The sequence below is a fragment of the Staurois parvus genome, unplaced genomic scaffold (assembly GCF_062004578.1).
Source record: "Staurois parvus isolate SC_StPar_1 unplaced genomic scaffold, SC_StPar_1.0 ptg000011l, whole genome shotgun sequence".
NCBI lineage: Eukaryota > Metazoa > Chordata > Amphibia > Anura > Ranidae > Staurois > Staurois parvus.
The window spans coordinates 35310001-35333304 of NW_028317807.1; the positions used below are offsets into that span (position 1 = coordinate 35310001).

Below are 23304 nucleotides of genomic sequence, written 5' to 3' on the forward strand. Positions count from 1 at the left end.
TGCACAACGCTTTTACGATGCTCTTTGCGCTTAAGTAGGAACTGATTCTAACATTTACATGCAGAGAATATTGTGACTAAAAGACTGAACAGCTGAAGCCGCTTGTAAATTGTGCTTCACACTTATGCCTTTTTAACAAAAACGTCTGGGGAGGCACTTAACCAAACCATAAGCCCAGAAAGTCTTCCTTTGTGAAGGGACACCCTCACTGCTAAGAGTTGGGGGACATCTGGTACTGTTTTTGCCTATCTGTGCATCACAGATATCTCACACCTGTGGGGTTCAATTGGTGGTTTCAAAAGGGGTACAGAAGAGAGTTCAAAACCTAACCCCTTACCTCAGGCCAAGGACAGTCAGATTTGCAGAATGCTCTGAACAATCTCTTGTTTGAAAGAGTAGTTGTGCCAGTACCTCCACAAGACCCGTTCAAATCGTTTTACTCAAACTCATTCACAGTACCAAAGTGGACACACCTACTTTTACACCTGACCAGACCCCGCCGCAACTTCTCTGTATACTTTGCTCCTGAGCACACTCCTCCCACTGCAATATGACTGATCCAGGATGTGGCAGCTGAGGAAATGACTGCGCCACCGTGAGGCTCAAAGTGCTGAGGATGAAAAACTAGGGAGATAGATATATAAATTGCAACATTTATACAAAACTTTGGAATGTGAATTTATTGAAGGATTTTAAATCCATAACAGGACAAATGTCTTCTAATTGTGGCTCTATTTTAGGTATGCAGAAAGCGGCCTACCTAACAAAAACAGAGTTTTCTGCATTTGTCACAATTCATTGGACAGATTACAAATTGTATTGTAACTGTAATGTCTACCTTCATTTTGTAAAGTGCTGCGCAAACTGTTGGCGCTATATAAATCCTGTATAATAATAATAATTACAGGCATCTTTGTCTGGGGCTTAGAAACCTCCCTCTTCTACTCCAGTTCCTCAACCGCAATTGTACCCTGATATGCCGGTCCTAGAGTATGCAGTTTCAAAGGAAATAAGGGGTATATTGAGGCAGTGTTGGAGGAAGCTGTAGAAGATTCCTCCCACAAATTTGTCGATATGTTGAAGGAGCTTTACTCAACATGCTTGCTAACGTTTAAAAGATCGTTGCCTCTATTTGCAAAAGCCTTGCGATGCCCATATGGGCACAAAGAGGCCTACAAAATTTGCAAAACATTCCCTGTTCATGAACAGATATAATATGCAGTTTGAGATGATTGGGTCACTCCTGTATTGATTTGCACTTCACCAAAGATATTTCCTAATCTCTAAACAGTGGAAAATGTTTGCAAAAAAGTGGGTTATTCCTGTAGTTCCTCTCTTTGTTACAAACCTGTAACTGTACCTATCCAGTATGTTCCTTCCTTCAGTGATTCTGCAAATTGAAAATATGACACACGTAAAAGTTTTTTTTTTTTTTTTTTTTACATGGCAGGCCCAGTGCTACAACCAGCTCTTACTGCCATTTCTGTATGCCAAACTACAGCTAACTGGACTAGGACAATAAATAACCAACATGACCCTGTGTTTCAGGATTGTGGTTTTAAGCCCTGGTTTACACTGATGCGAATTGTTTTGCGATTTGACCGTTCAAATTGCGTGGCAAATTCCATCCAACGATCGACAATAGAACTATTCTAATTGGTGAGATTTCGTCGCAATTACACCGATTAGAAAAGTATTTCCTGCACTACTTTTCCCGATTTGGGGTGCGACTTGCATAGACATATGTCTATCAAGTCGCACTCGAAGTTGCATTGCCATTACAATATTTGCCTTCTCTTCTGTTTTGTGTAGATGCCCTTGAATACATAATAAGAAAAATATCCATAATTGCTGCAATCTCCATTCATATGTGCAAAATCTTTATGGCTGAAGGCCTGGACGTTGTAAGCTGCCTGTAAAAAGCATCTCACACGTATGCCCTTTCAAGGAAGATGTCTGTTTAATGAGGCAATTCATCAAAGATGCCACAGGTGGGAAAGTTTGGTAATTCCAGTGGTTTTTGGAACCGCTGTGGAAGTCAAACTACCCTCCTCAGGAGCTCTAGCGCCACAAAACGTAGAACTACATGAGCTAAGCAAGCTTCAAATTCACTATTGAAGTTTAGCCCATCCTGCTAAAGGCAGGGCCAGCAAAAGCCACCAAGCATTACCCAAAGCGCTCTCCAGGGGCGTCCTCACTCCTGAGAGTTGGGGGACTTCTGTTTCAGTTTGCGACTCTGGGTCACAGTTGTCCCAGACCTGTGCGTTCAATCTGTGGTTTCAAACGGGCACAGGATATCTCAAACCTCTACAACTAAGTGCTTTCTTCTATCAAATCAACTACAAACTGCCCAACAGATTTGCAAAATGTCCTCAACTGCCTCTTGTCCCAGGAACTCATTGTACTAGTACCACCACGGGGCAATTTCCGAGGATTTTATGCAGACCTGTTCACAGTACCAAAATCCAGTGGAGGAATTCATCCTATCCTGGACTGACTTAAATTCCTCAACAAATTCTTTATTTCCAAAACTACACAGGTAGTCTGAAACGTCAGTAATTGCCTTTCTGATACAAGTGGAATACATTGCATTCGTGGACAATCAAAATGCCTATCTTGATATTCCCTTTTACCCATCTCATCAGCGTTTTCTGCGCTTTGTAATGCCAGATGACCACTTCAGTTTGTTGCGTCTTCGCACACTTGCTTGCCCTTCTCAGAAGTCCGGGCAACCAAGTGACAGGCTATGTGGACAGCCTTTTTCGGAAGGATTTGTCTCCTTTGCAACTTTCTGCAAATGTCCAACACATTTTAACAAGATAATTCAGCTGCTACTGACCTTTTGTCTGGGTGATCAATTTTAAAATAAAAACTGCTTTTCAGCCTTCCCTCAGCCTTGGAATGTTTGGTCCTAATCCTGGATACATCCCAAGCAAACCTTTTTCTTCCAGAGCAGATTTTTCTCTAAGAGCTGATGTTCACCATCTCAGATCCAAGATAAATTCAACACTGAGATTTGCTATGAGAGTTGTCATGTAATCTCCTTTTGAGCCAGTACCTTTTTGGCCAATTTTGTTCAAAATCACTCCCAACAGAACATTCTGCCGGCATGGAAGAAACAAGCCCTTTCCCTGAAATAACCCATGCTTCTATCCAGTCAGGTAAGAACTTCCTTGTCCTCATGGATCACCATTCCAGTGCTAACAGAGGGGAAAGCTATCCTTTCTTAAAATTAGAAGGTTCTTATAATAGACTCAAGTCTGGGGGCACAAGAATTCTGGCTGTCTTTAAAAGAGCAAACCAGATTCACCTGTGGACCTTGTTGTCCAATGATCTCTGCAGTCCATATCCCAGGAATGGATAACTGGCAAGCGGATTGTCTTAGCCGCCACCATTAGAAACCAGGAGAATCTCTATATCCAGATGTTTGATTTGATATGCTGAAGGTGGAGGACTCTAGATATTGATATCCTAGTCTCCAATCCCAACAACAAGGTAGCTCTGTATCCAGAACCAGGGACCCACTCTAGCTTGGGTGCGCTAGTTATCCCCTGGTCCTAGATGGAGGTGTACACATTGGATCATTAGCTTTGTCTCGCGTTGTGGTGAAGAGTTTGGCAGGTATTATTTTGCTACCACCTCCTTTTCACAATTATTTAAGTGTGCCACAGTGCACTGTAAATGAGCCTATGGTGTGTTAGGACATATTTGCAAAGCACCAAAAGTGGTCATTTCCTGTTTTATCCTTGTTAACTACATGCCGCCCAGACACTGTACATATACGGCGGCAGGGTGGCACTCGCAGGCAAAACCACGTTTTAAAACGTGTATTTTGTAAACAAATGCGGGGTGCGCCGCCGCCATATCTGTCCCGCGGATCATCGCTGCAGATGTCAGTCGCCGGATCACAGCCGCTCCTTAGCGGCTATGTCCCGGCGATCGTCGGCAAACCGTGAAAGACAGCACAGCTGCAGTAGCTGTGCTGTCTGTCACTTCCCTGTCAGCTCGAGGATGAGCTGATCGAGAAAGAACAGTTTCTCTTTCTCGATCAGCCTTGTCCCGTGCAGCACACACCCCCGCCCCCTAGTAAAACACTCCCTTCACTCCTATAACCCTTCCCTGCAAAATAAAGTTAACCCCTTCCTCCCCATTGCCATTAGTACAGTGTCAGTTTTTTTTTTTTTGCACTGATCACTGTATTAGTGTTTTTGGGGATGTCAGTACCCCCCAATGTCAGAATGTCCGCCGCAGTCCCTGATCGCCGCCATAATTCACTGATCACCGCCATTATTAGTATTAAAAAAACCCTAAAAAATCCCAGTATCTTTCCTGCCATTTGTAAACGCTATAACTTTCACGTAAACCAATTAATTTACACGTATTGGGTTTTTTTTTTTTAGCAAAGACATGTCGCAGAATGCATTTTGTCAGAAATTTATGAGTAAATTTGATTTTTGCATTTTTTTTTTTTTTTTACTGGACATGTTTTACAGCAAAAAGTCCAAAATATTGTTTTTTTTCCCTCAAAATTGTCAGCCTTTTTTTTTTTTTTTTATAGCGCAAAAAATAAAAACCGCACAGGCGATCAAATACCACCGAAAGCTCAATTTGTGGGGAAAAAAAGGATGTAAATTTCATTTATGTACCATATTGCATGACCGCGCAATTGTCCGTTAAACTAGCGCAGCGCTGTATAGCAGAAAAATGGTGTAAGTTGCAGTATCTATACCATAGTTTGTAGACGCTATAACTTCCACACAAAGCAATCAATATACACTTATTGGGATTTTTTTTTACCAAAAACATGTAGCAGAATACATTTTGGCCTAAATTTATAACCAACTTTGAGTTTACTATATATTTTTTATAGCTGAAAGTAAAAAATATTATTTTTCTTCAAAATTTGACCTTTTTTTGTTTATAGCGTAAAAAATAAAAAGCGCACAGGTGATCAAATTACACCGAAAGAAAGCTCTATTTGTGTGAAAAAAAGGACGTAAATTTCATTTGGGTGCAGCATTGCATGACCGCGCAATTATCAGTTGAATTAGTGCAGCGCCGAGTAGCAAAAAGAGGCCTGGTCATTAAGGGGGGTAAATCCTCTGGAGCTCAAGTGGTTAAAAAAAAAAAAAAAAATTACAGGGCGTTGAAAGAAACATCGCTTGACATGACTTGAACACCTGTGCAACACGTCAAAAATGCTTCTTATTGCTATAGGTACGTTAATGTACATTGATGGCTACATTCAAATTCCACACCTTTGTGAAATTAGAATGTACCTGAAAGTTACTGCCTCCATTAGGCAAACAGATTTCCTTGGGACTTTACAAGGGGCACCCTGCTTCAAAATCACCATTGCATGGTGGATTAGGAGCTTGATTACACAAGGTTATGCTGTCAAGCAGAAACCACCTCCTGCTCGGTTGCACGCCCACTCCACCAGATTTGTAGGAGTATTCTGGGCCTTAGGCACCAATCCTCTGTTGCCCAAATATGTAGAGCCACCACCTGTTCTTCTGTTTATACTTTCTCAATGTTTTAACAGGTGACTGCTCATTCTTCTGCAGATACAGCTTTTGGCTGCAAGGTTCTTGAAGTGGCACTCTAAACTTGGGTCTTTTGATCCTGTTGTATTTTAGGCCTGTTAGCACAGTTTCGATTGCCTACTTATTGCCCATCCTTCTATTCATTGCTTGGGGATGCCCCATTTTGTATGAATAAATTGCCTGTGTCCTGTTCTATACAATTTTGACTTGCCTGAAAATTGCATATCTTTCAGTACTGTACAGGACACAGGGCACCCTCCCTAAACTTCCTTTGTTTACTTTGCATTGCTTACTGCAAAACCGAGGACTCAGAGTAGGCTATGGTTTTAGGGGAGGTTCTCTGGGAGCTTGTCCTCGAAAGCTTGCCACTGTTTACCTGAAGGTACAAGCCTATAAACCATGGCTTATGAGTAAGTTGCCAGTGTCCTGTACAGTACTTCAAGATATGAAATGTACAGGTAAGTAAAAATTCCTCGTTATCACATGTCCTGGGTTGATGTCAGTCCGTCCTTGAACAACAACCCATACCCCTTTACCACAGTTTATCCTTATGTGACACAGCATTATACACAAATTTTTAAACTGTCTTCTTATGTACCTTTTACCACCTTTCTTTTTCTGCAGGAAATATTTTTAAATACATCGTGATAGCACAACGTGCTGCTGCTGTGAAATGCTGAATCCTTTAAATTTTTTGTGTTATGTTTTATCGTAGAAGAGTGTCTGCCTAAGCCGTTTTCTCCAGAGGAAAAAAGATGCTATGTCCATGTGGGAAACATATCCCCAGGAGTGACAGAGGTACTATTAATGTGTTAAAAAAAAATGTTTATAGCAGTATTATCTTAATCGTACACTACAGGACTTGTATTTCTAGATAATGGGTATATTATGCTGCCTTCATTTGGGCTGACAATGGCAACCTCTTTTCTGGGAACCCCACCCACTCCATTTTTACTTGTGTCCTTTAGCTGGGTACACACGGATTTAAGTTCAGCAGGGACCTGCCAAATTTTGGTTAGATCAATTTCTGATTAATGGATCTGCTGGAAAATGTGATCAGCAGCTGTAGCGCTGCTCTGTGTATTCTGACAGGGCAGAAGGAAACACAAACACTGTGGATGTAGAAATCTGCCCGCTGGCCGAATGATAAAAACAGTCCGTTTGTACCCAACTTTAGGTGATTGGACCCTTTATCATTTTGGAGAACTTTTTTTTTTTCTTACATTCATTGGCAAACACAGCTTCTTTATCCATGGCCAAACAAGGCTTTCTAGCCCCACCTACAGGAGTGGTACACTAGGCAGAAAAAATCTGGACTCCTATGGGCAGTCCTCTCTGTGCATAATATCCTCTCTCTGCGCTATTGGCCTCCAGTCAGTCACAAGCAGTGTCAAAGGAGAATCTCCATAAAGGGGTAGGTTCTGTGCCCATCAATTAACTCAAGAGAAAGGGATTTTACAGTGAGTAACCAAAAAAAATCAATTTTTCTCTTACATTCATTGATGGACACAGCTTCTAATTCTTTATCCATTACCAAACAGGGATGTCCCCATGCAGTGCCATAATAGGGGGAGGACAAAACCACTAATGGAGAAAAAATCCAGGGCAACATGCCAACACTCCGAACCACCCCCAGAATCCTGCACAATAGTCTGCCAAATCCAACAGGAAATAGTGGTAGGAGAGGCTAACAGGCCGCTGTCATAGAAAGGTAAAACATGTGAACCATGTCAGTTATTGCATCTCTGAGACAAGGGGGACTCTTGGCATCTAAGACATTCAAGATGTTTATCTACATATTCCTATTTACCTGCCTTATCAGCACTTCTTGCATTTTGTAGTAGAAGACTAACAACTTCCGATTTGTTGCATTTGCTAAATGGCCAAGCACTGTACCTAGAGTTTTCACAAAGGTATTGGCATCCCTTCTTGCCATTTTAAGCTCCATGCACACAAGCATTTTTGTTTAAAGCTCCTAGAAGCTATTAATAGCAATTTTTTTCTGCTCCTAGAAGCTAAATAGTGTTATCCTATATGTCCATGCACACTACTTTAGACGGTTAGTGTTTTTTGAGCTTCAGCTTCAAGGAGCAGAAAAAAATTTGTTTTTGTAGAGTTTTTTTGGAGCGTTTTTCAAGCAGAAAAAACGCTAAACACTTCTAAACGCTACTAAATTGCTACTCACTTCTTTGTTCTAGCTTTCTTTTTTTTTTTTTTTTCTTCTACATGTACTGTAAAAATTCTATTAAACCATTAACCAAATACCAACATTTTTTATCCAGCATTTTTTTAGCTAAAAAAAAAGCTAGTGTGTATGGAGCCTTAAAATCTCAGAGCATTCAAGTAGCAAGGAACCTAAATGACCACCTTCTGAAAGACTCCTCTCCCTTTCAGCTATCTGGAAACTTACAAAGAGCTATTCAGATGATTTGAGGCTTTTAGGTAGGTCATCAGCTTTCAGAAATCTGCTCTCCAACCTTGCCTTCACCTAGAATTTTTAGGCCTCATTCTGGGCACAGCCCAGACAAGTCTTTCTCCCAGAAAACATGATTTCTTCTCTACGATTTCATGCCTGGATCTTGAGATTAAAGAGACATCTCTCTAAGATTCTCTTGGAGTTCTGAACCTTATGGTAGCCTTATACGAGGCCATCTCCTTCGTTCAATTCCATTTAAGGCCTCTCTGACACAACTGCTTGTTGGTCTGTAACAAGCATGCTCCTTGTTTCGCCCAACCTTTGCTTATCTCCAGCCAAGCAAGGAACTCCTAGTTTTGGATTTGAAGACAAGCCTTGGCAATAGGGAATTTGTTTCTACCACACCCTTGAAGGGTTTTAGCAGATGCAATTTCTCACAGTTCAGAGAATATGGTCACCCAGGGAGGTGCTGGAATGTAAAGGTACTTGTTTAGGGATTTTAGGTTGATGGGGATCCAAGCTCCCCATCATTATCCTAGCACATCAGTAAACTAGCTCTGAATCCCTGGACTTGTCGTCTTCAAGGCCACTTGATCAGAGTACAATCGGACACCACTACAGCTTTAACCTATATCAACCACAAGGGGATTACCAGGAGTCAAGCAGCTTTTAAAGAGTATGTAAACCCAACATTTCATATTCCTGATATGTGCTTGCTGTACCATTTAAAGTACTTGTATGGAAAAAGTTTCTTGTTCTTTTTGTATTGCTTCCTATGTGTGAAGTCCCTGGTGTTACTGCTAGTCCCACTGCTTTCCCATTGAAAACTGAGCACGCTGTGCTCTCAATGCCTAGTGTGGTCAGAGTTCTGACTGTGCTGGGAGCTAATCCAGTGATCAGACTTGTGATACACCCTCTCTGCATAGCAATTCACTGGGAAGATCAATGTGCTGCTTCTCCTCCACCACCTCTCTGTAGCTGAGAACAGAGAGTATGTAATCTTTTTGTAAGTTTGATTCATCTCATGGGCAAAGAAACACTGTCCAGCCCTCTCTGCTGTGTTCGCATATAGAAAGTAGCGCTGCTCAAAAGCCTCATGCCCAATTTCTTGTTAGCTCTCCTCCTCCTGTGGGTGCCACCCCCTCCAGGAGTATGTCTCGCTCCGTAAATCCATTGTAGTAGTAAACCCAGGACTGTGCCCTATGTAGACCAGCCACACTCGCTAGTAAATACCAGAGGCTTCAGCTACAGTCCCTGCATCTTGCCCATGCCCCTTTTTATGCTTTTCACCCTGGTTGAGCTTAGTTGTAGAGGCAAGAATTGCCCAGGGTGAAGGGTATAAATGCATCAGAAGCCATTAGTAAGAAATATGTAAACCCAATATTTCATATTCCTGATATGTGCCTGCTGTACCTTGTACTTTTATTAAAAAGTATCCTGTTCTATGTATTGCTTCCCTATATCCTCATAATGACAATATAAGTAATGCAGCACTAAATTCATAAAGTGACAAATGCATATAAAGTGAAGCGCAAGATATTAGTGCTAAAGTGACCACAACAAATAGTGTATCGTAAAAAATCGACAAATATAATGTGACTGGAATTTCAATAGTGACAATCGTGAATATTTTCACAAATAGTAGTGATAAACTAATATATATTGATGAATAAATATGAATAAAATATGAAGATGCATAAAATAATTCCAAAGTATTCCGTAATATCTCCGTGCACGTGACTTCCGTGATAAGGGTTTGTAGTATGATTGCACTCACCAGAAGTGCAATAGTAATGCGCACAAATTTATATCCAATTTATCTTCGAACATCTGGGCTCAGGAAAGGAAAGGGACTCCACTGGCACACTGACAGCATACAGGGAATAACTCCAGACTTCACACACTGGACCCTCACAGTACACAGAGACTGCTCCGTTAGTACTTCTCCACCAAGGATATAAGTTGCCAAAAGAGGATACTCTCCAGGCTACGTCTACATAAATGTGTTACGCTAGTGTGAAAAAAAAATTGGAATCCCAATAGAATATTCCATATAATTTATGCTCCATAAAAAGAGAAGAAATGATGAGGTGACCAAACAGCAGATAAAAACTGAAGCAAGAAAAAAGGTTTGAACTTTTTTTTTTCATAACAATGGGTGATATGCCACTCCCACTTTTAATTTATGCCTTCGGGGATTCTAGTATCCTATTTGAAGATTCAGAAGGCCTCCCTTCCACAAATGATTTGAAAACCTGTCCCCTACTCTCCTGGGAGTATCCACTTTTTCTGTAAACTGTACTACCAGGGACTCTAAACTCAATCCGTGATGGTGATCAAAATGTTTCATAACATTTGTATTGTTTGAGGGGCTTAATATTTGACAGATGGTCCATAACACGTTCACATAGCCACCTGGCATTCCTACAAACATATTTTATATTACAAATGATGCACAAAAATAATGTAAATAAATCTTATCTGGCAGTTCACCAGCTGTTTAATCCAGAAAGAACTACCATTAGTGCTAGAAAAGACTGTATGGGAGTCACCTAGCTGACACAACTGGAACACGTGTGACCCCAAACTTGTATAACCTGTGGTACTAAACCAAGTACCATCCTGATTTTTACAGAATTAGTAAATATCTATGACCAGTCCACTTTATGATAAACTCCAGACAGTTGAGAGTACTAAATATGACGGGTCTACTATTTCTATATGTCTATTTCTCTATAAAAACTTTTTATAAAGGACGTGTTTCAAGTCAGTTGTCCCTGGGAATATCTCTCGCCCAAATGCATGCTGTAGTCGCATCATTCTGCTTGTAACTTCGCTCCAGAAATCTCCTTTCTCTTAACTCCGTTTTCTGGTCAAAATTTGTAAAGCAGAACAATTTCGTCTAATTCTAATAAATTGTCTCTTAGGTAATGCTTTGAGGACATGAGTTGGATGACAACTAGTAGCATGGAGAAAGGAATTTTTTGGGGAAGGCTTACTGTAGGCCCTCACATGTGTTTGGTGGTCTTCCACAGATCCAATCAAAGTTAATGTGTAAATAATTGATCTGTCAGATGTTCTTCTCTGCTAAACATTAGATTAATTAATATTCAGATGTTCCAAAGAGACTGTTAAAGGTAAACCAGATCATCTGTATTGGAACAGTGTGTAATCTGATCTCTGAAGAGATCAGAGTTTTGCATCTCCATAGATCTAATATTTCTCCCAGCAACCCATATATAGGTTGGCGTATTTGCCCCCATTGAAGCACCGTGTTTCTGGAAATACCAAACCCCGTTGAGTAAATGATGCTGGTTATACCTTTTGCAATATTGATCCCATTATATATTGCTCAGCTAGAAGGCTCTTTTCTCCTGTCCCAACATTTATAAGTAATGCAGAGTCGTGATCTATTCAGCTGTACACAATTACATAATGGCTTATTATTCAATTATACTCAACTCATGGGTCACTCCTACTTCTACGACTAAACCCAATCAGGGTGAAACGCATCAGTGAGGCGTGGCCAACATGCAAGGAATGTAGCTGAAGCCTCCTAAGAGTACACCAGCAGATATGGCTGGTCTACTTGCAGTGCTTACTATTGCAGCCCTCTTTGCTGTAAACACCCCAGGTTAGACAATTGAAAGGCAGATTACCTCAACCTTCACCTCCTGGGCCAAGGGGAATGGGCCCTTTATCCCAAAATCTTCAGTCTCCTGTGAGAGGAATGTGGTTCTCTATATATGGACTTTTTGGCCTCCAGGAATACAGTTTCCCCTGTTTGTAGGCAGAACCAAGTATACTCTGGTAGTTTCCTGCACTCCATTCCAGTCCATATATGCATTTCTTCCATTGTGGATTCTGCCTTGATTTATCCACAAAATAGAACAATAGAATAAACCAGTGATTCTCTGCACCAAAATGGCCCTGACCTGTTACATAGTCATACTGTAACTTTTAGGAGACAATTCCTGGCCCTCTTAAATAAGCCAGACCTGGTCTCTTAGGTCCCCTGTTCTCTCCTGTGTCTCAGTCACGGGCCTACTCACATGGTCTTGAGAGACTGGGTTATTTATCATTCCCACATTGCTTAAAGTGTTACTAAACCCAGGCCCCTGCATTCACTGTATCTGGTCTCACACAGTACACAGAACATGGAAGTGCAATTGTTTTAGTAAATATAAACTGCTAAATACCTTTTCTCATTAGCAGTTAGAGCAGTCTTGGGACTTCAGCTGAGCACTGGTTAAAGCTTTTCGGAGGAGTTTTCTCTAGGAGGATGGAAATCCCCTGACCTCTGGCTGGACAGTGCTGATTGGCCCTGTGCTGATCACATGCACTTTCCCAAGCAATAAAAAAAACCTCTCTGTGAATACACACTAAACTGAGCATGTGCAGAAAGGCAGTGTTCAGTCTGTCTTATCAGCGCGGACAAGAGGAGGGGCAGAGAAGAAAAGATCAAACAGCCTTTTTGTACAATGCAGAGGATTAACCTCTTAGGTTCCACAGTGAGTATAACAACCATGCTTTACTGCATATGCAGACTGATTTTACTGCTGTGAGTTTAGTAACACTTTAAAGCCAGAAAAGCCACATCAGAAGTAATTACCATAGTAGTTTGAAATCCTCCTGTGCCTGGTGCAATGAAAGGCTCTTCAATCCCAGAGATTACTCTGTCTTGCATTCTGGACTTTCTGCAATCAGTATTTGGCCTTAAGTACTCTTAAGGGACATGATTTGACCTTAATAATGTTGTTCCAAAAATGTTTGGCTTGATTTTTCACTTGCAAAAACCTTTATTTAAGATGTTTCTTGGACTAGGCCATTCTTACAGTACCTTTTTGCTTCCTTGGGATTTCAATTTTGTCTTTGAACCCATCAGAGAACTCTTTTGAAGATCTCTTACAAAGTGGACTTTTTTAGTGGCCTCTCACATCTGTCAGGCATATCTCTGAACGAGCTGTTCCTGATCCTCCACAAGGTTAAAGTAGTTCTGCACCCCAAGCCTACCTTTCTACCAAAGATGGTGTCAGATTTCCTCTTAAAAGACATAGACCTTCCCTCATTGTGCCCTGTTTCTATGCAGACTGGACATTGTCAGAGCTATCAGAGTGTCTGAAAGCCACAGCTTCTGCCTGAAAAATGGACTCTTATTATTCTGTCATCAGGGCCTTCTAACTGGCATCATTCAAAATCCACCATTGCTAGGTGGATAAAACTCATCTCAAGAGCTTACACTTTAAAGCTCTCTGAATTGGGTATATTGACCCTTTTTATTGGATCTGCTGGCACAGTTATTTTTTTCCTTTTTGCCAGTTGTCTGTTCATTGCTTGGGGATCTTCCCAGGGTCTTTAAATATCCAACCTGTGTCCTCTAGTGTCTGATTAGGATAACAAAATGTTGACTTGCCTGTAAATCCAAATCCCTGATATAAAATGGAGGAGCCGGGATCACCAGCAAGCCAAGTTAATAGTCTTAATTGGTCTCTCAAAACAGGCAAACGCAAATAGCTTTCTTCAGCAAAAGTAAAAAAAACTGTTCATAGTTCTGGTATAAAGAAAACCATACAAATCCCATCTCACGGTCCCACACTGGGGTTCATGTGTCAGGAATCTAGGAATGACCAGAAAGGTGTGGACTGACACAGGGAAACGCAGGTTTCAGGTATAGTATAATAATACAGTTTATTATTAGCCACCCAGATATATATATATATATATATATATATATATATATATATATATATATATATATATAAACGCACAGTGAACAAACCAACCTTCCACTAATCTTAGTAGGTGCAGGAACACAGGCTTAGTCAGGGCTGGAGAGGTGGAACGGTCAGGCCGGCCATAGGGTTCTGTAATGACCGTTTGGTGGTACCTCTAGTGGTCCCCAGGACAGGATTCCTCAGGTCGCGGAGTCTAAGTCCCAGTCTGCTTATTCACCAGAGCCCCTGATGGTGGGGATGGACTTGGAGCAGACAGTAACCAGGTCGCGGCCCCTGAGTACACCTGCTAGTGGTAGAGGGATCCGCCAGAGGTATGTGCAGGTACGGCTGGATCCGTGCAGGATGGATGGATGGCAGAGTAGTTAGCGTGGTCAGACGGGCCAAGTCAGCAACGTGCGGGCAGCAAGGTACCAAAGGAGCAGGCAGAGGATGGTCAAGGTCACAAGCCGGGTTCAGTAACTCACGGGCAGCGCGGTACAGGGGATCAGGCAGAAGGATGGTCAGGCAAGCCAGGGGTTCAACAGGAGACGGTCAGCAGAGGTCAGGATCAAGCCGGGTCAGCAACGAAGCAGGAACACAAGATACCAGGTACAGAGGCTCATGGGAAAACATACACCAAGGCCCAGATCACAGGCCTGGTCATGCCTTAAATACACCTTTCTGCAATCAGCCCCAGGTTTGGCTGATTGCACGTGTGAGCTTCTGGCTGCTGAGAGCACCCGCTGGTCAGCTCTGGTACTGCAGCCCACACGGCAGATGAGTCCCACCACCAGTGCTGAGTCCATTCCTGACATCATGCTTCCAACTTGTTTCGGGGTACAAGCTGCAAGAACTCTGCAAAACTAGTCTGTCTCCAAAAAGGCCACTTTTGTGCAACATCAACTACTCCACTGTACTTCATAGACACCTGCTTTTAAAATCTCCATTGCATGTGGCTTAACCCCTTCAGTACTAGAGTCTTTTAATCAGGATTTGGAGGTTCTTCCCTCCCAAAATGGCTCAAACCTCTGAAGTTCAAGGTCCCTAATGAGGACATACTAATCCAGACAATACTGAAAATCGGTCTGCTCCTCTCTGACTGGATTACCCCAAAACCCTTCACTCTGCATGTGCAAGAATTCCTAAGTACGCCACAATGAATTCTCTCTTCAAGGGACCACAATCCAAATAGTGGGGATAATATGAGGTGGTAGGTATCAAAGTATTGAGACTAGTTTTGTAACACACCAGCAGATGGCAGCATAAGGCTGCACGCACAGTCGCAGGGAGCACCGGACTTCATAAGGCAGTTTGCCAAAAGACATCGCCCTGTGTACATCAGAAGCTGTGCAAATTGGTGCTATTCTGACCATGTGCATTACCACATCTGCCATTTCATCATGGACAGCAAGTAAGAACAAAAAGCAAACGTGAAATTCTGCGCGAAACGTGGCAAATCGTTGAATCTCTGTAATGTCACAACGGTGACCTTTGAGTTGGATCTTCATCTTCGGGAGGAGGGCATTTTTGGGGGTTGAGCTCATTGAAGGTCTTCTTGATCTCTCGTCTTCCAATGATGTTCTTCCGCTCTTGAAGCACGAGTGCCACTCATAACACCTCAGATGACTCATTGCAGCATTGCCATAAACTTGCCAAATCCTGTCAAACGTCTCTGTGGCAGATTTGCCCGGTTTCACAGGCTTCACTTTAAATAACGGTAAAAAGGACAAATAGGGTGAATCTCCATAAAGACGGCAATTAAAACTGACGAGTTCTAATCCCTCTCCACACTATCCAAAAAAAAAGGTTTTGCCTTTTAGTTATACTTTAAAAATAAGTTGTAACACCAAATTATTTTCTATTCTATTTGATTTAGGTAGATTTGAAGAGTGCTTTTGAAAAATTCAAGGTTTCTGAGATTTTTCTTGAGGAATCATCTGTAACTTCCAGGTAAATAGTTATTAGAATTCATGCTTATTTTTCCGGTTTTAAATATTTTAGACTGCTTCTCTCCTTGACTAATCATAAATAAAATAAGGAACAATTGCAAAACATAAGGTGTTAAACCTTAAAAGTGTATCTATAGCCAAGTCTTTTTCCAGTTGTGGATAGTTTGAAATCAGATTTTATTTTTGGGCCTGTGTTGGAAAGATTTCCCATCACTCTCTATTTCACAGACAGAGCAGGAAGTTGGAGAAATGTTTTGCCTTTATATAGGCTTTAAAGGATAAGTTCACTTTTTGACAAAAAATAATAAATGCACATTTTGTTTGCAGGTAAAAAAAAATTGTATTTTTGTTGCAGGAGCCTGTAAAGCATTGCACCATCAATTAGCAGATCACTTGTGCCATGCAGGACTCCTGCAGACCTGTCAGTATATCTGCCTGCCCGTACGAGCAAGCCGATAGACTCTGACAGGAAGAATCCGTGAACTACCACAGCGCGGTGGTAGTTAATTGAGAACTACAAGCTGACCGCCGCTAAGACTGGACTTGTACTTTTTTCATTCACAGAATACTGTGAATGATTGAGGTGGCCGGGTGAGCAGCTGCATTTTTTAAAAATGTTGACAGCTAGCTGGAGGAGATCTGCCGCTAGCTGTCAAAGCAGGGAGGATTGGGGGCCGGTCCTTTCATAACATGTTATATGTTACACCCTGTATGTGGATGTTACATGTTATGAAAGGTGAATTTCTTCTTTTAACAGTCAACATGTGGCACTGGTTTCCTTGGTAGTTTTTGATTAGAATAACAAACTTCCTAGTTGCAAAGGACACAGGGTCCTTAATTACTTGCCTACTGGGCACTTTTACCCCCTTCCTGCCCAGGCCAATTTTCAACTTTCAGCGCTGGCACACTTTGAATGACAATTGTGCGGTCATGCAACGCTGTACCCATACTACATTTTTATAGTTTTTTTTGAGACAAATAGAGCTTTTGGCGAAATTTAATCACCACTGGGGTTTATTTTTTGTTAAACAAAAAAAGACCAAACATTTTGAAAAAAAACATTTTTCTTAGGTTCTGTTATAAAGTTTTGGAATGAAGTGATTTTTTTCCTTCACTGATGGGCACTGACAGGCTGCACTGAGGAGGCACTGAAAGCCAGCAAAAATGGGAACTGTTGGCCACACTGATGGGGCAGTGCCCTGATGAGCAGTGTAGATTTCCCCCTGAGAAATTCAGCTTACCGGCTCTCCTCTCCTTACATGCTGTCAGACTGAGGAGAGGACTGCTGATAACCGGCATTTCCTATTTACACTGTGATCAGCTGTGATGTGACACAGCTGGTCGCATGGTAAAAGGCGGCTCTGATTGGCCCTTTACTCCAAAGGACACAGCAATCACAGATTGCGCATGTTGTGTCCTGGGGGTGTGGTCCTAGGAGGATGTACAGAACTGGCTGGCCACGCTGTAGCCGTCTTTTGGCTGTAGCGCAGTCAGGAACTGGTTATTCTTTGCAACTAGGTTATATGTGCAGCTACCTTTAGGTGAGTGGACACTGGCAATGGAAGGCTGAAAGGACATTCTTCCCTCTCTCCTCATATAACACCTCCCACTCCTAGCTAGTATGTTTTTTGCATATTTTCTTTTTTAATAAATACTGCCTCCAGTCATTGTCCCTGACCATGGCCACACAAGTTATGATGATGATGCTGTACTGCACTACACTGTTAAGTTTCTTTTTTCTTTTTTTTTTCCAATTAATTTTCAAAACACTTGTGACAAACTTCTAAAAACTTGCCATGCCTCCTACTAAATACCTTGGCCTTTAATTTCCTACAGACTATATAATATACACGGATTTGGGTTATTTTAAAACAAAGAAATGTAACAAAATACATTTTGGCCTTAATTTTTTAAGAAAGATTAGTTATTTGCAAATTTTACAACTGAAACAAAGAAAAATGCATTTTTTAAAAACAAACCCAGTACCACGAAAGCAATAAATACCACCAAAAGAAAGCATTAGTTGTGTGAACGAAATTATAAAAATTTGTTTAGGTACAGTGTTGCATGACCGCACAATTTTCATTGAAAGTGCGACGGCACTAAAAGCTGAAATTTGGCCTGGGCAGAAAGGGGGTGAAATGCCTGGTATTAAATAGCTTTTGCCATTGAACACCAGAATTGGCAGGTCCGCCACTGGCGCCCTATGCTTTTCACAGATCAGAGCAGGTTCACCCTGAGCACGTGGCAGACGTGAAATGGTCTGGAGAAGCCGTGGAGAATGTTATGCTGCCTGTAACATCATTCAGAATGATCGTTTTGGTGGTAGGTCAATGATGGTCTGGGGAGGCGTATCCATGGAGGGACGCACAGACCTCTACAGGCTAGATAATGGCACCCTGACTGCCATTAGGCATCGGGATGAAATTTTTGGACCTATTATCAGACCCTACACTGGTGCAATGGGTCCTGGGTTCCTCCTGGTGCATGACAATGGCCTCATGTGGCGAGAGTATGCAGGCAGTTCCTGGAGGATGAAGAAATTGATACCATTGAATGGCCCCCACGCTCTCCTGACCTGAATCTAATAGAACACCTCTGGGATATCATGTTTTGGTCTATCCGACGACAACCAGGTTGCACCTCAGACTGTCCAGGAGCTCAGTGATGCCCTGGTCCAGATCTTGGAGGCTATACCCTAGGATACCATCCGTTGTCTCATTAGGAGCATGCACCAACCCAACATTGTCAGGCATGCATACAAGCACGAGGGGGCATACAGACTACTGAGTACCATTTTGAGTTACTGCAATGAAATTTCAGCAAAATGGACTAGCCTGCTGCATCATTTTTTTCACTTTGATTTTTGGGTGTCTTTGAATTCAGTCCTATGTAGGTTGATCATTTTAATTTCCATTGAACAATGTGACATCCTTACTTTCCTAACACATTAATTAGTCCATATAGATATCCAGCATGAGATTTTTCCCTATTGAGATCTGATGTGTTTTTAAAGTGTTCCTTTAATTTTTATGAGCAGTGTATTTGTATAACACTATCGTATCCCCTCTTAAGCGTCTGTTCTCCAGGGAGTTTGTAATTGGTCCTTATGTCCCTTTTATTAGCTTTGTTGCCCTTCTCTGGACTCTTCAGTTCCAGCACATTTTTCTTGAGGACTGGTGACCAGAATTGGACGGCATACTCGAGATGTGGCCGAACCAGAGTTTTTTGTAAAGTGGCAGAATTGTAGTTTTTTTTTTTTTTTCCTTAAGTAAATACTCTTTTTAATGAATGCTAATATTCTATTGGCCTTGCTTGCTGCAGCTTGGCATTGCATGCTGTTGCTGAGTCTGTCATCAACTAGGACCCCCAGATCTTTTTCCATCCTTGATTCTTCTAGAGGTTTGTCTTTTACTTTACCTATGAACCTCATTTGTCAATCGTTTGCCCACCCCTCTATTTTATCGAGCTCTTCCTGTAAAGTTGTTATATTCTCTTGTGACGTTATTGCCCAGCTTATCTTTTGTATCCTCAGCAAACACCGAGATTGAGCTGTTTATCCCAACCTCTATATGGTTCCAGGACAGGACCCTTGTAATATTTATGAAATTATAAAAATTAATTGTATAAAAAAAATGTAACTGCACCCCAACACATACACTCTATTGCCAAAAGTATTGGGACACGTGCCTTTACACACACATGAACTTTAATGGCATCTCACTCTTAGTCCATAGGGTTCAATATCGAGTTGGCCCACCCTTTTGCAGCTTTAACAGCTTCATTTTTTTCTGGGAAGGCCGTCTACAAGGTTTTGGAGTGTGTCCATGGGAATGTTTGACCATTCTTCCAGAAGGGCAATTGGGAGGTCAGGCACTGATGTTGGACGAGAAGGCCTGGCTCGCAGTCTCCTCATTAATTCATCTCAAAGGTGTTTTATCGGGTTGAGGTCAGGACTCTGTGCAGGCCAGTCAAGTTCCTCCACCCCAATCTCGCTCATCCATGTCTTTATGGACCTTGCTTTGTGCACTGGTGTGCACTCATGTGGGAACCGGAAGGGGCCATCCCCAGACTGTTCCCACAAAGTTGAGAGCATGAAATTTTCCAAAATGTCTTGGTATGCTGACGCCTTAAGAGTTCCCTTCACTGGAACTAAGGGGCCAAGCTCAGTCCCTGAAAAACAACCCCACACCATAATTCTCTCTCCACCAAACTTTGTACTTTGCACAATGTAGTCAGGCAAGTACTGTTCTCCTGTTAGAACCCCCAAACCTATATATTTTTTATGTTTGGCGTTTAAGTCTTACAAAAAATGTTTTAGCTTCTGTAGTATCATCCACTTTGCTGCAAAATGTAAACATTGTACCAGATATGAAGTGGTTAAAGGAGAGCACTAGTCAGCAAAAAAAAAATTGTTGGGTTCTGTTAGATATTTTTTCATAGTTTTGAGGTCGGGAGGTAAGGTACCTGCAGTAAAACATTCAGTTTTCAGAGCCTCTGCTGGTTGTAGTCCTTTTTTCTTTTTTTATCTGCATGGCAGGATCAAATTATACAGTTTGTAGTGGCACATAGCAGTTCCTAGAAAATCTCTCATGAAGTCTTGAAATGGAATCTTTTTATAGTATGTGAAAAGTTACTAATTGTTTCCTTTTTTCTATCTTTAAGTTATGCTGTCCTCCTCTTCACTTGCTTAGAAAAAGCTCAAGCAGCTGCGAAGGAAATGGATGGAAAGATGTTTTTTGGGAAAATATTGAAAGTTCGTGTTGTGAAGAGTTCTATTCAGAAGTTTCAGTTTGCTTCCCAAGAGGTTAAAATATTTTCTGCCACTTTACCTGAAGATAAAAAGAAGCCTGGCACTGGTGAACCTCAAAGTTTTAACTTTCGAGCACAACCAGAAGATGTTAGCACTTTCTCTAAACCTATCCCACACAGTGGAATTCAAAGCGGATCCAACTGGGAGAATAAGAATGTTTTTTCAAACATACCATACAACAGTCCATCCTCTTCTAGCACAAGCCAAGTATTTCTATCTGCTCCAACCTGTAGTACTTTTGGTTACATGCCTCCTTCCTCTCAGTGGTCAAGGCATTTACATCTTGCAAATAGAATGCCCTACAACAGCATAACAAGTCCAACATATGTTCAGTACTCTTATCCTTTATATACAATTCCTGTTGCCTCTCATTTCTCTTTCCAAACTCCTGTGAACACTTCTATGTGTAAGCCAAGTGTAAACTTGAATTCTAATGGCCAGTTTGTTTTTGGCAAGAATGTAGGCTTTGGAGTTCAACCACAACCAACTGAAAGAAATCCAGTTCCCAACACAGTGTCTGTAAATTCCAGCACAAGAATGTCTAATAAAGATACTAGTACTGTTACTACCCTAACCAGAGAAACCGCTATCCAGCCAAGTAAAGAACGTGCTTCTGATATAACCAAATCCACTGAGAACAAATGTGCTAGCACAGAATCTGCAAGAACCAAAGAAACTTCTGTAGTATCATCCACTTTGCTAACAACCGCAACAGCTGCTTGTAAAATGCCAGCGGCATCTGACAGTGTACTTACTTTTGAAAAAAAGATAAAAGATAATTCCGAAAGAGCCAGCTTTACACCTGCAGCTCCTTTGCGATTTCCAAAGTTTGTCCCAGACACTGTGGCTATACCCAAAACCAATGAAACCTGCTGTAGCACAATAGCTACCAATACTAAAGATCCCTTCACCCAGCTTTCAAACATTGATCTTCGGCAAAGTGGATCCATACCTTTGGAAGAAGTGGTAAGGTTTTTGTTGTGTCCCTAAATCTTAAGCAGAATATGAAAGTAAAACTCTCTCAAAAGATCTGAGTTATGGTTAACATTTTTGTAGTACTAAGGGGTTTCTGAAGAGTTTTTAATTTCTTCCAAGGACTGAATTTTAACAATCCATAGGCAATTAACTTCCACAGAAGCCAAGAGCTGCAAATTGTTTTAAAAAGAATAACACTTAGCCCACTGCCATGCATTCAATTTCAATAATAATAATGGCAAAGGTCCTTCCTAAAATGAGTAAGACTCATGTTTACTAATTAGACTCTTGTCACTTTAACCCCTTCAGGACATATTGATAGCTTCTTTTTTAAAACTCTGTATAGTATTCGGTTCAGGGGCTGATGAGTAGGTGGAAGTTATGAAAATAGAGTACAGCAACAGTAGCATCTCATAACAAAAAGAGCTTTGCCCCCAAACACAGAAAAGAAAAATCACTTTCTAACTTTAGTAACCACATTATGTAATTTCCTTAGTATGTTCACCGGTCACTTTTATTAGGTACTGTATATCTTTCTAGTACTAGTTTGGACCCCACTTTGCCTTCAGAACTGCCTTGATACTGTTGCCTTTCTATATTCTTGAACCAGTCTACCCATTCTCCTCTGATATCAACAAAGCATTTTTGTCCACACAACTGCTACTTACTAGACATATTCTGTTTTTCGGACCATTCTCTGTAAACCCTGGAGATGGTTGTGCGTGAAAATACCAGTAGATAATCAGTTTTTTAAAAACTCAGACCAGCCCTCCTGGCACCAACAACCATGCCACGTTCAAGGTCACTTAAATCCCCCTTCTTCCCCATTCTGATGCTTGCTTTGAACATAAGCAAGTAGTCTTCACCATGTTAAGATGTCTTAATGCATTGAGTTGCTGCCATGTGATTGGCTGATCAGAAATTTGTGTTATCAAGCAATTGAACAGGTGTACCTAATAAAGTGTTGGTGAGTGTAAATCACTGATACAAATAGGCCTAAAGATAAAAGCACATGAGTAAATAACAAAGTACTATAATTTCACAACAAAGGTACCGTATTTGCCGGCGTATAAGACGACTGGGCGTATAAGACGACCCCCCAACATTTCCACTCAAAATATAGAGTTTGTTATATACTCGCCGTATAAGACTACCCCCTCTTCCGCACACCTTCCGTCTACATGTCACTAGCAGCAGTCTGGTCCGCCCTTGAATCCATATTATGGATAGCACCAGTATTATAGTACCGTATATTAATACCAAGTGACATATGGTATATTATGACCTGATAAGAGATTTGGATAGGGAGTGCATAAGAAGGGGGGAGGGGGCGAGGAGAAAGTTGTAAAATGTATAAAAGTATACCCCTGTGTGCATTTATTGTTACCGGTTTCACATGAGTGCCCGTAGTATTAGTGCCACTACAGTACCTGTCATTGTCACCATTGTACACGACTGCAGCGCCTCCGGCCAGTCCCTGCATCTCCCTGTAATTGGCACTAGTGCGCATGTGCGAGTTCTGCATAGACAAGGGGCGGGCCGGAGCGCCGCTGCTTCCCGCCGAGCAGAAAAGGCTGGCAACCCTGTATCACTGCTGATGCTCGCCGCAGCCACGCTGATGACCCGCCGCGGCCGCACTGGATACCGCGCGATACTGGATGGTATGTAGAATGAGGCGGGCGGGCATCGGGAGGCCACTATGGCAGCTATATCTATCCCAACTGAAGTGCACCCGGCGTATAAGACGACCCCCCCACTTGGAGGCATGTTTTTCAGGGCAAAAAAGTCGTCTTATATGCCGGCAAATACGGTAATATTGTATAAAACATTAATTTTAATATAGATTGGTTCACCCTTGATTTGTGAAAAGTATCAGTTTATAGGAAAATAA

At 41.6% G+C, this 23304-nt stretch overlaps 1 protein-coding gene across 1 annotated transcript in view; it reads left to right on the forward strand.

Annotated features, from left to right (window-relative positions):
• RBM44 (RNA binding motif protein 44) overlaps window positions 1–23304 on the forward strand; it is a 127916-nt gene that overhangs the window by 82208 nt on the left and 22404 nt on the right. The window contains exons 11-13 of the mRNA XM_089672659.1: window positions 6265–6344; window positions 15553–15626; window positions 20291–21404. Coding sequence (XP_089528785.1) covers window positions 6265–6344; window positions 15553–15626; window positions 20291–21404 — 1268 coding nt within the window. The remainder of the gene's footprint in view (window positions 1–6264; window positions 6345–15552; window positions 15627–20290; window positions 21405–23304) is intronic.